General features: G+C 37.3%; 1 protein-coding gene across 2 annotated transcripts in view; it reads right to left on the reverse strand.

The window, feature by feature from the left end:
• LOC144450766 (acyl-CoA dehydrogenase family member 11-like) overlaps nucleotides 1-16,195 on the reverse strand; it is a 40,676-nt gene extending 24,481 nt beyond the window's left edge. Inside the window, exons 1-6 of one of the 2 annotated variants that reach the window (XM_078141478.1) lie at nucleotides 16,014-16,195; nucleotides 12,412-12,511; nucleotides 10,200-10,325; nucleotides 8,996-9,157; nucleotides 7,840-8,004; nucleotides 1,169-1,266 (exon numbers count right to left, since the gene is read on the reverse strand). In XM_078141478.1, the coding sequence (XP_077997604.1) occupies nucleotides 1,169-1,266; nucleotides 7,840-8,004; nucleotides 8,996-9,157; nucleotides 10,200-10,325; nucleotides 12,412-12,511; nucleotides 16,014-16,138 (776 nt within the window). In that variant the 5' untranslated portion in view covers nucleotides 16,139-16,195. Of the gene's footprint in view, nucleotides 1-1,139; nucleotides 1,267-7,839; nucleotides 8,005-8,995; nucleotides 9,158-10,199; nucleotides 10,326-12,411; nucleotides 12,512-16,013 lie in introns of both variants that reach the window. The other variant, XM_078141477.1, reaches the window with a different exon arrangement.
• Nucleotides 16,196-16,709: the final 514 nt, after the last annotated feature.

Raw genomic sequence — 16,709 nt, forward strand, 5'->3', positions numbered from 1 at the left:
CTGTTGCTGTGGGTGTGGTCATGGTTGCTAGGGATATTTGCATACATTTTTTTAATGTTTACTCGCTTGCATACCAGATGATGTTGTTATTTAACCAAAATATACTGCCATTTGGTTGTTGCTAAGGGTGTGATCATGGTTGCTAGGGTAATTGTGTCAAAATATTTGAAGAAATTCTGCAGAATAACACTTCTAGAAACATCTCACCAAGTTACAGTCTCATTGACCAAGCACTTTTTAAGACGTAAGTTTCTGACCAAAATTCACATTTTTACACCTAATTTGCATATCACTGATGAGATCATTATAAGCTTAATATTTCCTCATCTATACACCTCTAGATGCATCCCCATTCAATTTCAGCCCAATCTGCTCAGTAGTTTTGGAATTAAAGATACCGAAATGACTCATGTTTTAGCACTAATTTGCATATTATTGATGGAATCATCGTGTCATCGGGCAATATGTACATATATACTTATCAGTTCAGTTGTGCTAATAAAACTTATATATATATATATTGCACTGTGCCTTGAGACAGAGAATTCCATGCTTCAAGAAATTGCATTTTTGACCCAAAATGCACACTTTGGTGCAATTATTTTGATTTGAACAATTTCACAACTACATATAGACACCAAAAGGAACGTCTCTACTAACATAAAAACAATCAGCCCAGCAGTTTTCAAGTTTAAGTCATGCACACACTCACAGACAGACAGACAGACACCACACCATGACTACTGAGCACCACTGAACACTTTATTGGTTCAGTTGTGCTAAAACTTATTATCATAATGAAGATATTTTACAAGGCTAAACTTGCCTTCACCATTTTCAAAGCATTTATGATTTCTGTTGTTTAACTTTGATCAACAATATTTACTGGCCTACATGGAATACTTTTCACTCAGGGATAGGATGATGTGATGTCACAATTTCTCAAAATCAACACTAGTCGGTGTGATATTTAAGGGCAAAATGGCAACATTCATGAACTTGTTATATCGGAAGCTATAAAATGGCATAAATTACATGTCATACATTTATTTTATCAATGTCATTTGACATGGACTTGCTCTTTAAGGGAATGTTTAAAACCTGTAGTAATATAGCCATTCAGGCTTACTATAACTTACATTCTCCAGTTTCATGATCAGTGGAAAACACCATTGGTTTGTAGAACATTATACAACTGTACGAAAAGTCAGCAATTGGGTGACCAAGGGTGGATAGTTCCCAGTCCAATACTGCTATAACCACTGGCTACAAAAATACCAATTAATTGAGTGTCAGTACCCTAAGGAGCTGTTCAACTACTGAATACAGTACATGTAATGAACATGTTAGTCATGTAACAATAGGAGACAGAATCAGCAGAGTTTTAACAAAATTTTACTATAGGGGCCAGATCTGAAAAGTAATAAGGCAAACAAGCTGTGGTGCTAAACAAAGTAACAATAGCAAATCACAGCTCTGAATTGTTCTAAAAAGATTAAGAACACTATAGATAATACTCAGGATAGCCTGGTTAGATTACTCTCCTTCCAAAAAGTTAGCTAGTCAATAAATGATATGTCACAGTCTATGTTAGCTTGCCAATAGCAGACTTGTCACAGTCTATGTTAGCTTGCCAATAGCTGACTTGCCACTGTCTGTGTTAGCTTAGTCAATAGCTGACTTGCCACAGTCTGTGTAAGCTTAGCCAATAGCTGACTTGCCAGAGTCTATGTTAGCTTGCCAATAGCTGACTTGCCAGAGTCTGTGTTAGCCAGCCAATAGCTGACTTGCCACAGTCTATGTTAGCTTGCCAATAGCTGACTTGCCACTGTCTGTGTAAGTTTAGCCAATAGCTGACCTGCCACAGTCTGTGTTTGCTTAGCCAATAGCTGACTTGCCACAGTCTATGTAAGCTTAGCCAATAGCTGACCTGCCACAGTCTATGTTAGCCAGCCAATATCTGAATTGCCACTGTCTGTGTAAGCTTAGCCAATAGCTGACTTGCCACTGTCTGTGTTAGCTAGCCAATAGCTGACTTGCCACAGTCTATGTTAGCCAGCCAATATCTGAATTGCCACTGTCTGTGTAAGCTTAGCCAATAGCTGAATTGCCACGTACTGTCTGTGTTAGCTAGCCAATAGCTGATTTGCCACTGTCTATGTAAGCTTAGCCTATAACTGACTTGTCACTGTCTGTGTTAGCCAGCCAATAGCTGATTTGCCACTGTCTATGTTAGCTTGCCAATAGCTGATTTGCCACTGTCTATGTTAGCTTGCCAATAGCTGACTTGCCATGGTCTGTGTTAGCTAGCCAATAGCTGACATGTCACTGTCTATGTAAGCTTAGCCTATAACTGACTTGTCACTGTCTGTGTTAGCCAGCCAATAGCTGATTTGCCACAGTCTATGTTAGCTAGCCAATAGCTGATTTGCCACTGTCTATGTTAGCTTGCCAATAGCTGACTTGCCATGGTCTGTGTTAGCTAGCCAATAGCTGACATGCCACTGTCTGTGTTAGCTTAGCCAATAGCTGATTTGCCACTGTCTGTGTAAGCTTAGCCAATAGCTGACTTGCCACTGTCTGTGTTAGCTAGCCAATAGCTGATTTGCCACTGTCTGTGTAAGCTTAGCCAATAGCTGACTTGCCACTGTCTGTGTTAGCTTAGCCAATAGCTGATTTGCCACTGTCTGTGTAAGCTTAGCCAATTGCCGACCTGCCACAGTCTATGTTAGCTAGCCAATAGCTGATTTGCCACTGTCTGTGTTAGCTAGACAATGGCAGACTTGCCACAGTCTATGTTAGCTAGACAATAGCAGACTTGCCACAGTCTATGTTAGCTAGACAATAGCAGACTTGCCACAGTCTATGTTAGCTAGCCAATAGCTGACTTGCCACTAGCCAATACCTGTCTTGCTACTAGCCAATAGCTGACTTGCTACTGTCAGTGGTAGCTAGCCAATCTGGGTTTCCTCTGGCTTTTGAAAACTGGTAATAAATTTACTAATTGGGTTCAATTTTTTTTAGTAAATGTCAAAAATTGCTAGTAAAGTATAACCACACGTCAAGCTTCTTTGAATTGTAGCCAGGCCTTATGAAATGAAATGTGTCATACATTCATTTGGTCTGTTTATCAACAGATAGTATTCATACTTTATTTGATAAAAGGGGAAGGGAACTAGTAATAAAGTGGTAGGGGACTCTGAACATCATCAACATTATATCAAGTGTATGTGTATGATACATTGTTTACCGGATAACTAACTATGGGGGTTGTTAGACTCAAGTTCTTAGTTGCTGACATATCTTTCAAAACAAGGGGCAATTCATCATGAACAAACATGATTGTTCCAATAATAGAGTACAATATTAAACAGAGATATTCTCAAAAATCGGACACCAATCACACTATATTCAATGGTTGATAATATAACATTCAGTCCAAGAGACAATTACATAGCATTGGGACTTACAAAACACGACCAGGGAAAACAAATCAATCTACCAGCAAACATGGGAATGATGTTTTAATAAACATAAACGGTGACTTATGAAGAAACCCAAAATTGTTGGTATCGAAATGCCTTACAAGAAGGGTCAACAATTATCAACCCAGGGCATATCGCCGACTGCTTCTCTACAAAATCTAACTTTGACAAACAGTCATGTAATTGGCTTTAACATCACACAAAATAATCAAGTTTGAACCAGCCTTGGAAGATACATCTGCAACTAAAAACTTGATTTAACAACCCTTAGTTGTTTTTTTCTGAGAAAAGAATAGTCCTGCTTGCATACGGAGCAAGTTGTCCCTTCCTTCTCTCGGTGTTGAGCGATACACATGCACTGTCTGCAAGCAGGACTAGTACAATGTAGTAAACAAAATACCATACACTTGATATAATGTTGACGATGTTCAGAGTCCCCTTCCCCTATTTTACTTTCTTCCGGTCCATTATTCTTTCTTCTGTGACAGTTTCTTGTGTAACATATTTATTTCTTGTCGTAGCTGACTCTCCTATCTTCTTTTACTTTGAAAACAATGCAAGAGCGTAGCCACCACCATGGATTCAGGCTAAGACCACATGAGTTTATCGTAACGCATTCTTTTGTCTTGAATACTACTATTGGACAAAAACCGATAACTTGTATATTACTGACCAATCATGAAACGTGACACAATTTTAAAGCTTAAGTGAGCTAAAAACATTTTGCAGTTACATAGGCATGTTTAGCTTCCCAAGCACTGTAGAACTGCCTAATATTCATGTAATTCTATTGTAAACTTTACGACTGACTCACTAAAAATAATCGTAAATGTCCAAAAAAAATTGTAATTTACGCCAGTGGAAACACAGCCAATAGTTGACTTGCCACTAGCCAATAGCTGACTTGCTACGAGCTAATAGCTGACTTGCCACTGTCTGTGATAGCTAGCCAATAGCTGACTTGCTACGAGCTAATAGCTGACTTGCCACTTGCCAATTAATAGCTGACTTACCACGGTCAATGTTAGCTACCCAATAGCCGACTTGCCACAGTCTATGTTAGCTAGCCAATAGCTGACTTGCCATGGTCTATGTTAGCTAGCCAATAGCTGACTTGCCACAGTGTATATTAGCTAGCCAATAGCTGACTTGCCACTAGCCAATAGCTGATATGCCACAGTCTGTGTTAGCTAGCCAATAGCTGACTTGTCATGGCCTGTGTTAGCTAACCAATAGTTGACATGCCACTAGCCAATAGCTGATATGCCACAGTCTGTGATAGCTAGCCAATAGCTGACTTGTCATGGCCTGTGTTAGCTAGCCAATAGCTGACTCGCCACTAGCCAATAGCTGACTTGGCACTAGCCAATTGCTGATTTGCCACTGTCAGTGTTAGCTAGCCAATAGCTGACTTGCCACTAGCCAATAGTTGACTCGCCACTAGCCAATAGCTGACTTGCTACTAGCTACTAGCTGATTTGCCACTAGCCAAATAATAGCTGACTTCCCACAGGCTGTGTTAGCTAGCCAATGGCAGACTTGTCACAGTCTGTGATAGCTAGCTAATAGCAGACTTGTCATGGTCAGTGATAGCTAACCAATAGCTGATTTGCCACTGTCTGTGTTAGCTAGCCAATAGCTGATTTGCCACTGTCTGTGTTAGCTAGCCAATAGTAGACTCGTCACAGTCTGTGAAAGCTAGCCAATAGCTGACTTGCCACTAGCCAATAGTTGACTTGCCACTAGCCAATAGCTGACTTGTCACGTTCTGTGATAGCTAGCCAATAGCTGACTTGTCACAGTCTGTGTTAGCCAGCCAATAGCTGACTTGCCACAGTCTGTGTTAGCCAGCCAATAGCTGACATGCCACTGTCTGTGTTAGCTTAGCCAATAGCTGACATGCCACTGTCTGTGTTAGCTTAGCCAATAGCTGACTTGCCACAGTCTGTGTAAGCTTAGCCAATAGCTGACTTGTCACTGTCTGTGTTAGCTTAGCCAATAGCTGACTTGTCACTGTCTGTGTTAGCCAGCCAATAGCTGACCTGCCACAGTCTATATTAGCTAGCCAATAGCTGATTTGCCACTGTCTATGTTAGCTAGCCAATAGCTGATTTGCCACTGTCTATGTTAGCTTGCCAATAGCTGACTTGCCATGGTCTGTGTTAGCTAGCCAATAGCTGACATGCCACTGTCTGTGTTAGCTTAGCCAATAGCTGATTTGCCACTGTCTGTGTAAGCTTAGCCAATAGCTGACTTGCCACTGTCTGTGTTAGCCAGCCAATTGCCGACCTGCCACAGTCTATATTAGCTAGCCAATAGCTGATTTGCCACTGTCTGTGTTAGCTAGACAATAGCAGACTTGCCACAGTCTGTGATAGCTAGCCAATAGCTGATTTGCCACAGTCTATGTTAGCTAGCCAATAGCTGACTTGCCACTAGCCAATAGCTGACTTGCTACTAGCCAATAGCTAACTTGCTACTGTCAGTGTTAGCTAGACAATCTGGGTTTCCTCTGCATGGCTTTTGAAAACTGGTAATAAATTTACTAATTGGGTTCAATTTTTTTTAGTAAATGTCAAAAATTGCTAGTAAAGTATAACCACACGTCAAGCTTCTTTGAATTGTAGCCAGGACTTATGAAATGAAATGTGTCATACATTCATTTGGTCTGTTTATCAACAGATACCGGTAGTATATTCATACTTTACTTGATAAAAGGGGAAGGGAACTAGTAATAAAGTGGTAGGGGACTCTGAACATCGTCAACATTATATCAAGTGTATGTGTATGGTACATTGTTTACAGGATAACTAACTATGGGGGTTGTTAGACTCAAGTTCTTAGTTGCTGACATATCTTTCAAAACAAGGGGCAATTCATCATGAACAAACACGATTGTTCCAATAATGGAGTACAATATTAAACAGAGATATTCTCAAAAATCGGACACCAATCACACTATATTCAATGGTTGATAATATAACATTCAGTCCAAGAGACAATTACATAGCATTGGGACTTACAAAAGACGACCAGGGAAAACAAATCAATCTACCAGCAAACATGGGAATGATGTTTTAATAAACATAAACGGCGACTTATGAAGAAACCCAAAATTGTTGGTATCGAAATGCCTTACAAGAAGGGTCAACAATTATCAACCCGGAGCATATCGCTGATTGCTTCTCTACAAAATCTAACCCTGGTAACAGGGTCTCTAACTTTGACAAACAGTCATGTAATTGGTTTTAACAATACACAAAATAATCAAGTTTGAACCAGCCTTGGAAGATTTAACAACCCTTAGTTGTTTTTTTCTGAGAAAAGAATAGTCCTGCTTGCATACGGAGCAAGTTTTCCCTTCCTTCTCTCGGTGTTGAGCGATACACATGCACTGTCTGCAAGCAGGACTAGTAGTAAACAAAATACCATACACTTGATATAATGTTGACGATGTTCGGAGTCCCCTTCCCCTATTTTACTTTCTTCCGGTCCGTTATTCTTTCTTCTGTGACAGTTTCTTGTGTAACATATTTATTTCTTGTCGTAGCCGACTCTCCTATCTTCTTTTACTTTAAAAACAATGCAAGAGGCCCGGATCGTCACATGATCACGTAGCCACCACCACGGATTCAGGCTAAGAAAACATGAGTTTATCGTAATGCATTATTTTGTCTTGAATGCTACTATTGGACAAAAAACGATAACTTGTATATTACTGACCAATCATGAAACGTGACACAATTTTAAAGCTTAAGTGAGCTAAAAACATTTTGCAGTTACATAGGCATGTTTAGCTTCCCAAGCACTGTATAACTGCCTAGTATACATGTAATACTATTGTAAACTTTACGACTAGCCAATAGCTGATTTGCCACGAGCTAATAGCTGACTTGCCACTTACCAATTAATAGCTGACTTGCCACTGTCTGTGTTAGCTAGCCAATAGTAGACTCATCACAGTCTGTGTTAGCTTGCCACTAGCTGACTTGCCACGGTCCGTATTAGCTAATCAATAGTTGACTTGCCACTAGCCAATAGCTAAATGCAACTGTCTGTGTTAGCTAACCAATAGCTGACTTGTCACATTTTGTATTAGCTAGCCAATAGCTGATTTGCCACTGTCTGTGTTAGCTAGCCAATAGCAGACTTGTCACAGTCTGTGTTAGCTAGCCAATAGCAGACTTGTCACATTCTGTGTTAGCTAGCCAATAGCTGACTTGTCACATTCTGTATTAGCTAGCCAATAGCTGACTTGCCACTGTCTGTGTTAGCTAACCAAGAGCTGACTTAAAATTGTAGCTAGAACTGACATACACGTACATATACTGAAACCAAATTCCAACTTATTTACCTTAGTAGGGTGAAAGATAACATTGTCCATTTTAAAGTCACCATGGATGATACTAGTTGGTTCTGCTTCTTTTGGGAAAGCTTTGGGGAGCAAGTCCATCAATTTATTCATTGATTCAATGTCCGATGTTATGGAGGCTCGATACTGCTTACTCCAAGTTGACACCTAATATTTCAAGAAGAATAAAAATACATGTGATAGCAACAAGTCTTCATTGAATACACCCCCTCCCCCCTTTACATACAACAAATAAATGTACATGTACAAAGTATGGTAACAATATTGAACTTTGACACAATTCAGTATCAATATGTTGGGAGTGGGGGGGGGGGGGTTATAAGAAATGTCAGGAAAGTACTTGATATGACAACTTTCCTTTTAACATGCGAAGTCTTACTGTATAAGTATGCTTTAGTTTGAGGATGGGAAAATTTTTTTATTTTTTTTTGTAATTGGAGTTGTAATTGGCAGATCCTTTCTTTTATAGCAACTTTCTGGGAATTTTTATTTATTTGGTTTTAGTGTGTATTTGTAGATTTTCAGGCAATTTATCTATTACAGCCTTCTGGCTGTTGCCTTTGTGTACCAGCCTTTTGGTTATTGCCGTTGGTTTTAATTTTAACTTGATACTTTTGCCTTGGTCTTACCTATATGGCAATAGACATTTTAACTTCATACTTTTGCCTTGGTCTTACCTATATGGCAATCTACAAAACAAACAGTACTTTTTGTTTTTGAAATTGGTGGACTGTAAAACGTCAAAGTTGGGATTTTTTCGTATCTTAAAGTATGGAAGACATTTCTTAGATATCGATATAATATTGTGTGGGTCATACTAAGACTATTTTTCCACCCATCTCCTGTAATATGTACATGCAGTATTGATTCTACCTAAGGCATGCTTTATGAGCTCCCACCAATTTGAAAGTTGTGTTAGTATGTAATTGAAAGTTATCATGACCAAAACAGGTGGACGGCTCCCCTTCTAAAATCAATCAGCAGGTCCTTAGGAACATTCACGCCAAATTTGGTACTTTTATCCGGCAGGTAACACTACTGAGTCAGGTGAGGTAATCTAATATCTATTGTTGTAAGTATGGTGGTACATTGAGCGTGTTCAGTTTATGATGTGATCAATATAGTCATATGGACATACCTGTCTTTGACAATAATTTCCAACTTTGCCATAGTTTTCCAATCCTAGAGCCTTGTAGTTTATTTGATGTAGTTTAGCATGGACATCATTGAGAGCTCTAAACAATGCATTGCGTTCTGCAGGAGTACATTCTGGTAACATTACATCTCTAAAGATACGCCCCTATCAAAATAGGCCAAAAATATAAATAATGCAATATTAATGATCACACATTATTTTTTTATTACATATATATTATTGATAGATGACATATTCATATTTCTTATTGTAAGAGACAAAGTATGCATTTCTATCACAAAGCAACAATTCAAAATAAAATGACTTGCATTTTTACCCAAAAGTGTATGATTTTTATGCCAGGTTTGAGTGGTTGGTTTGTGAAATATGACTGTCCACATGAGACAGACAGACACTGACAGACAGACAGACAGACAGACAGACAGACAGGGACACATGGGTCATTCCTACGGTCCCACTGGATTGCACCTGTCAGAACATACATGTATATACATATTATAATATAATGTGTATAAATAATATGCATATTGACAAGAGAACTGTGTACTAATAATAGAAGCCCCTGTACATTAGAACTATGTACTAATAATAGAAGCCCCTGTACATTAGAACTTTGTGCTAATAATAGAAGACCTTGTACATTAGAACTGTGTACTAATAATAGAAGCCCCTGTACATTAGAACTGTGTACTAATAATAGAAGCCCCTGTACATTAGAACTGTGTACTGATAATAGAAGCCCCTGTACATTAGAACTGTGTACTGATAATAGAAGCCCCTGTACATTAGAACTGTGTACTGATAATAGAAGCCCCTGTACATTAGAACTGTGTACTAATAATAGAAGCCCCTGTACAATAGAATTCTGCACTAATAATAGAAGCGCCTGTACATTAGAACTGTGTGCTAATAATAGAAGCCCCTGTACATTAGAACTGTGTACTGATAATAGAAGCCCCTGTACAATAGAATTCTGTAACAATAGAAACCCCTGTGCATTGTCAATATAAATCTCTACCAATAATAGAGTCCTGTACCATAGAATTCTGAACCAATAATAGAATCCATTGTATAATACATATAGAACTCTGTACCAATAACAGAAGCACACATACCAATAATAGAAGCCCTATAAAATAGAAGTCTGTACCAATACAGATTGAGGTACTTGTACAACAGAACTTACAGTGACATGTTCCATGAGATAGAACTCTGTTCCAATGATGGAAACATCAGTACAATATAGATACTGTCTTGGTACAGGATAGCCAACACTGTAGAGGGCATTCTGAATCCTGTATTCTCTGTCGATCTGAGCAAATATTCAATGAATTAAAATCCTGTACTCTCTGTCGATCTAAGCAAACATTCAATGAATTAAAATCCTGTACTCTCTGTCGATCTAAGCAAACATTCAATGAATTAAAATCCTGTATTCTCTGTCGATCTGAGCAAACATTCAATGAATTAAAATCCCGTATTCTCTGTCGATCTGAGCAAATATTCAATGAATTAAAATCCTGTACTCTCTGTCGATCTAAGCAAACATTCAATGAATTAAAATCCTGTACTCTCTGTCGATCTAAGCAAACATTCAATGAATTAAAATCCTGTACTCTCTGTCGATCTAAGCAAACACTCAGTGAATTAAAATCCTGTACTCTCTGTCGATCTAAGCAAACACTCAGTGAATTAAAATCCTGTACTCTCTGTCGATCTAAGCAAAACATTCAATGAATTAAAATCCTGTACTCTCTGTCGATCTAAGCAAACACTCAGTGAATTAAAATCCTGTACTCTCTGTTGATCTAAGCAAACATTCAATGAATTAAAATCCTGTACTCTTTGTCGATCTAAGCAAACACTCAGTGAATTAAAATCCTGTACTCTCTGTCGATCTAACCAAACATTCAATGAATTAAAATCCTGTTCTCTCTGTCGATCTAAGCAAACACTCAGTGAATTAAAATCCTGTACTCTCTGTCGATCTAAGCAAACATTCAATGAATTAAAATCCTGTACTCTCTGTCGATCTAAGCAAACACTCAATGAATTAAAATCCTGTACTCTCTGTCGATCTAAGCAAACACTCAGTGAATTAAAATCCTGTACTCTCTGTTGATCTAAGCAAACACTCAGTGAATTAAAATCCTGTACTCTCTGTTGATCTAAGCAAACATTCAATGAATTAAAATCCTGTATTCTCTGTCAATCTAAGCAAACATTCAATGAATTAAAATCCTGTACTCTCTGTCGATCTAAGCAAACACTCAGTGAATTAAAATCCTGTACTCTCTGTTGATCTAAGCAAACATTCAATGAATTAAAATCCTGTACTCTTTGTCGATCTAAGCAAACACTCAGTGAATTAAAATCCTGTACTCTCTGTCGATCTAACCAAACATTCAATGAATTAAAATCCTGTTCTCTCTGTCGATCTAAGCAAACACTCAGTGAATTAAAATCCTGTACTCTCTGTCGATCTAAGCAAACATTCAATGAATTAAAATCCTGTACTCTCTGTCGATCTAAGCAAACACTCAGTGAATTAAAATCCTGTACTCTCTGTCGATCTAAGCAAACACTCAGTGAATTAAAATCCTGTACTCTCTGTTGATCTAAGCAAACACTCAGTGAATTAAAATCCTGTACTCTCTGTTGATCTAAGCAAACATTCAATGAATTAAAATCCTGTATTCTCTGTCAATCTAAGCAAACATTCAATGAATTAAAATCCTGATTACACATGGTGTACTGATAATTGGAGATGAGTATGATAAATACATTAATTACATCTGAAGCTGTTGTGATAAAAGTGCCAATGGTGTTGTTTTTTTTACTTTTCCATTGCATGGAATTGTTATTCATTTACCTACCCATCCCAAGTTTCATCTTTGCAATATACATCATTTGGTTGTTGCTATGGGCATGGTAGTTGCTAGGCATGTTTGCATACATGTTTTGAATCTTCATTCATTTACCCATCCCTGGTATTATCTTTGTAATATGCATGATCATTTCACTGTTGCTAAGGGCATGGTCATAGTTGCTAGGGGTAGTTGTGTCAAAACGTTTTGAACAATAACTGCAGAATAACACCTTAAGAAACATTTCCACTAAGTTCTTGACCAAAATTGAGATTTTTAGACCTAATTTGCACATCATCAATGGGATCATCATGTTGTGAATACACCTTCATCTACACATCTCAAGATGCATTTCCAGAGAATTTTAGCCCAATTTGCCAAGTAGTTTTGTGATGATAGAATTTTGACAAAAAAAGAGACACACATTCTAGCTCTAATTGGATCCTCACGTCATGAACAATTCTTAATCTAAACACTCCTAAGAATGTTCCCACCGATCTGTCCAGTATTTTTTGAGTTTTAAATTTTTACCTGATGTGCTCCCCTCAGAAGTTTGCCTGGTGGCTTCTTCCGTAATACAAACTCTTTGCCTCCCTTCTCCAGGTAAAATGTTGGATTTGATTGGCCGGAACTGCAAAAAAAACCACAGAATTAATATTTCAATTTGTAGGCCAGCTGTTCACTGTATCATTGTATTGGTAGGAACTGTAAACAACAGAACTAATGTTTATCTGTACATACTAACCAAGTGTTATTATACATTACGTACATGTTTACAAATGTGTTCTATGCACGGTACGGCAATGACGAGCAAAATGAACACAAAATCTCACATGGCTGACTTAACATTGTCACGACTGAAAGTTACACTGTGTTGATTGATTGATTGACTGACTGATTGATTGATTGATTGATTGACATTCTTTCTGGGATTTATTACATTATCTTGTCAAGTCAGATCAAGAGATGTCGGTGAAGTTGAATAAAATTGCAATTTGGCAATCACTTTCCCTAGTTGACGAATTGAAAAGACGAACTGAAAAGATGTATAGCGTGCATAATGTGTGATTTTTTTTTATGGTTTCAAATTGCAATATTGTATATTGAAGTGAACTCTCAAAAGAAATGAAAGGATCTCAGGGGTTGTACATTTATAAAAATACCATGGGTGACATATTTGTCAACTTTTTTGCTATAAATGTAATAAATTTTTACTTTCAGGCACATTATAAACTGTGAGGATTGTCTGTCATGAAATTTAAGTGAAAAAATAAGTAAATGTTGACAATGTTATTCATACTCAACATTTATTTCATGGTTGCAACATATGAATATAGGTTAAGCTACGAGGGTCACGTCATTGACACTACAAAATTGCTACATGCCATGCACAAGATCTCACTCTACTCGAGATCACGAGACTTATAAAACTGCTATTTTCATCAAAATCTATCATTTTTATTACTCTTCTTGTGCCTACCAGCATGTGCTTGGACCTGTAACACAATTGGTGGTCGAAAATGTCATGAATCTATTATGACCTGTAGTTCGAGCCAAGGCAAAATCAATTTTGGTGTTAAAATGTGCAGGGTAGTAATTGATACTACTGCAATATGTTTAGGACAAGAATGAAAATGGCTTGGCTAAATGAAGTTACAACTGCTTGTTCAAGAACAAAACGTTTTGGGATATTAGTCCAAGTGCGTCATTTCTGAAGATAAATAACAATCTAGCAGGTGTGACTCTGTTTCATGACTGGAATCCTGTCACCCTAACTCAGAGGACAAACTTTTGGCAGTTTCCAAAAATTGACGTAAACATCATGGAAAATAATGCCCTCCATATGTTCTAATTTTTTTGTTGAGATGTCATGTTTATGTAAATGCATTCCAGATGAATAGGTCAAAGGTTATTCAGTGAGCGATAACATGTACAAGTATTTAGTTGTTAGAATTTTGTTCTGCTGGAGTTAAATGAGCTCACATTTGTGTAACCAATCAATCATATTCCTGAACCTTGTACATGATAAATTATGATATTACCAATTCTGTTAACATCATTCAAACTGAAGTAAATTCTTTAGACTCTTTTCCCCATTTACTGGTACCTGTATGAGCCATTGCAGAGCCATTGTAGTCCTATATTCAATTTATTATTGAAATGAGCCGGACCCTCTACTTTTCAAATTTGTGGAGAATCCTGTTACATGCAAGTATGTATGTATGTATGTATGTATGTATGTAATGTATGTATGTATGTATGTATGTATGTATGTATGTATGTATGTATGTATGTATGTATGTATGTATGTATGTGTGTGTGTGTGTGTACATGTGTATGTATGTATGTATGTATGTATGTATGTATGTATGTATGTATGTATGAATGCATGTATGTATGTATGTATGTATGTACATGTATGCACATGTATGCATGTATGTATGTATGTATGTATGTATGTATGTATGTATGTATGTACATGTATGTATTTATTTATTTATTTATATATGTATGTATGGTAATTTACATGTATGTAAACAGACTTTATAAGAAACTAAATGAGGACTAGTAGATTTCCAAGCAGGACCAGTGGATTTTAATTTCCCCTAGTCCTAATCTTGTGACTTTTGACAAGAAGTTTTAACCCCTGCATTACAATATGTTACATTACAATGTAGGTGTAAACAAAATTGTGTGGTTCCGATTACATGCAATTTTTAAATACAAATGTAGGTCGGGTAGGTAGATTTTTTATTTCATTTCATTATATATTTTTTTCATGTGTGAGTGTCTAGTTCAGGTTTTGCATTGTTTTCCAAAAGGTCTCTGTGTTGTTTATTTCTTCCTGCAGCCATTACAGATTGGAAGAATAGTTTTATATTGTATTTTTATGTTGATGTAAGTTTCTGCGATTTTATTATCATTTTTCTCAAATATGTAAAAAAAAAAGAAAAAAGTTTAGGGTCGGCGTGAAAAACTAGGTGGGGTCAGGTAACCGGAACCAAACTATTTTTTTTTATTTGGCCTTAGCATTATCTTAAACTTACTGAAAAGGACGGGATTTGTTTTCAATAAGGAATATGACATGGTACTGTTGTGTGAGTGTAACTTGATGATACAAACTGAGTTCACTTGTAAACATGAAATTAGAACACCTTCAATTTACTATTATTTTATTCAGAATCATTACTTCATCGGATGGTTTATAAGTTATATACCCTAGCACCAAGTCTTAGTTCAGTCAATTACAAGTAATGGTATAAGTATACATAAATAAAGTACTAGGAGTACAAACATGTAGAAAATGTAGAAAAAAGTAAATGAAAACATAAATTGGGTTTGTGATTCTTGATTCCAGGTTATGCTGCATGTATTGGCAAATAATTAATATGATGTATGTTTGAAGGTATTACAGATCTTATAGAAGTACTTAGACAAGGGTGAACACTTCACCAATTGTACCATAAATATTAACAATTCAAGGGTGAACATTCCACCAATTGTACCTTAAATATTAACAATTCATGTTATGTCATGCCTCCCTCCCCCTGAAAAGTGAACCTTTTTTATAACCCTTCCTATCTGGAGAAAATTTGATATGCATTTAAAATCTTGGGGAAGGGGGGGTTGCTGAAAGTAAAGTGTACACTCTTAATATATTGAATTTATTGTATGTCTATACCCAACGTTAGAAGAGTCGACAACCATTTCTGACAGATTTGTTTGCGTTTACTCTGAAATGCTTGAATATCATAATTGTCCTCGCCAACTTTTAATAAATACACATACCCGTACCCCGGTAGGCTATAAATACACATACCCCGGTAGGCTATCGGACTTTGCTGGAAGGTTAAAGTTCAAAAGGTGAAAACACACACGTACGAATTTCCATGATTTCAATCCTTAAATTCAAATTTACACCATTAAACAAGTGACGACATGGCTGCCTTCTATACTAACATGGTAATCGAGCCGGCGAATACAGTAAATATCGAGGCAACCCATGCACATGACCCAGTACAGGGATCGCATCGGAGCGTCGTTCGGACCCGGGGTTTGGACTCGACGATCGATAGACCCACTGCTAGCTACGGGAGTATAACTCAATATTGCAAATAACAAGGACGCATTACCTGTACTGACGGACAGCAAACGTATCATTGGTCTTTGGAAACTCGGGTACATTATCAATAAGGTAGCGATGAAGTTTGTCAACATCAAAACGATGTTGTTCGCGGACTTGCGTAGTATCAGCCATACTGAGACACCACCAGTCACGGAGTCCAGTCGCGTTACGTTAGTCTGTAACTTAGGTACGCCATGACGGGGCGCCCTCACACATCGGTCAACCACTCACACATTGTATCGAATTTGACCCTTCCTCATGTTCCTATCGTTTGCGTGACAGGAGGCCGGTGAGGGCGGAATGGCACGACGTATCTTACAGTATCCAGTCACGTATGTCTTGAGTGTCCTTTTTTAAAGCCGACATCATTGGATAATTCTAGCAACCGTCGATAGAAACGATGCCATACCCTATTTTCAACCAGTAAAATACCGTATCGCGTTTTACATAGATCAGATATAGATTGTGTATACCTAGCAATGTTCACTATCTACTCAACTGGTCTAAGAACAGATTTATTTTAAAAGTGTAAAAATTATGCAGTCCCTTAAATTTACGTGTTTATGGACGAAAATCTATATTTAATAAAAGGATAAAACTTATTTCATATGACAAGACATTAATTTCTTGGGTCAATATACAAATATCAAAGCAAAAAACTACAATTTCTGTGACAACACATTTCTTTTTACAGAGCAGAAAA

The sequence above is a fragment of the Glandiceps talaboti genome, chromosome 20 (assembly GCF_964340395.1).
Source record: "Glandiceps talaboti chromosome 20, keGlaTala1.1, whole genome shotgun sequence".
Classification (NCBI taxonomy): domain Eukaryota; kingdom Metazoa; phylum Hemichordata; class Enteropneusta; family Spengelidae; genus Glandiceps; species Glandiceps talaboti.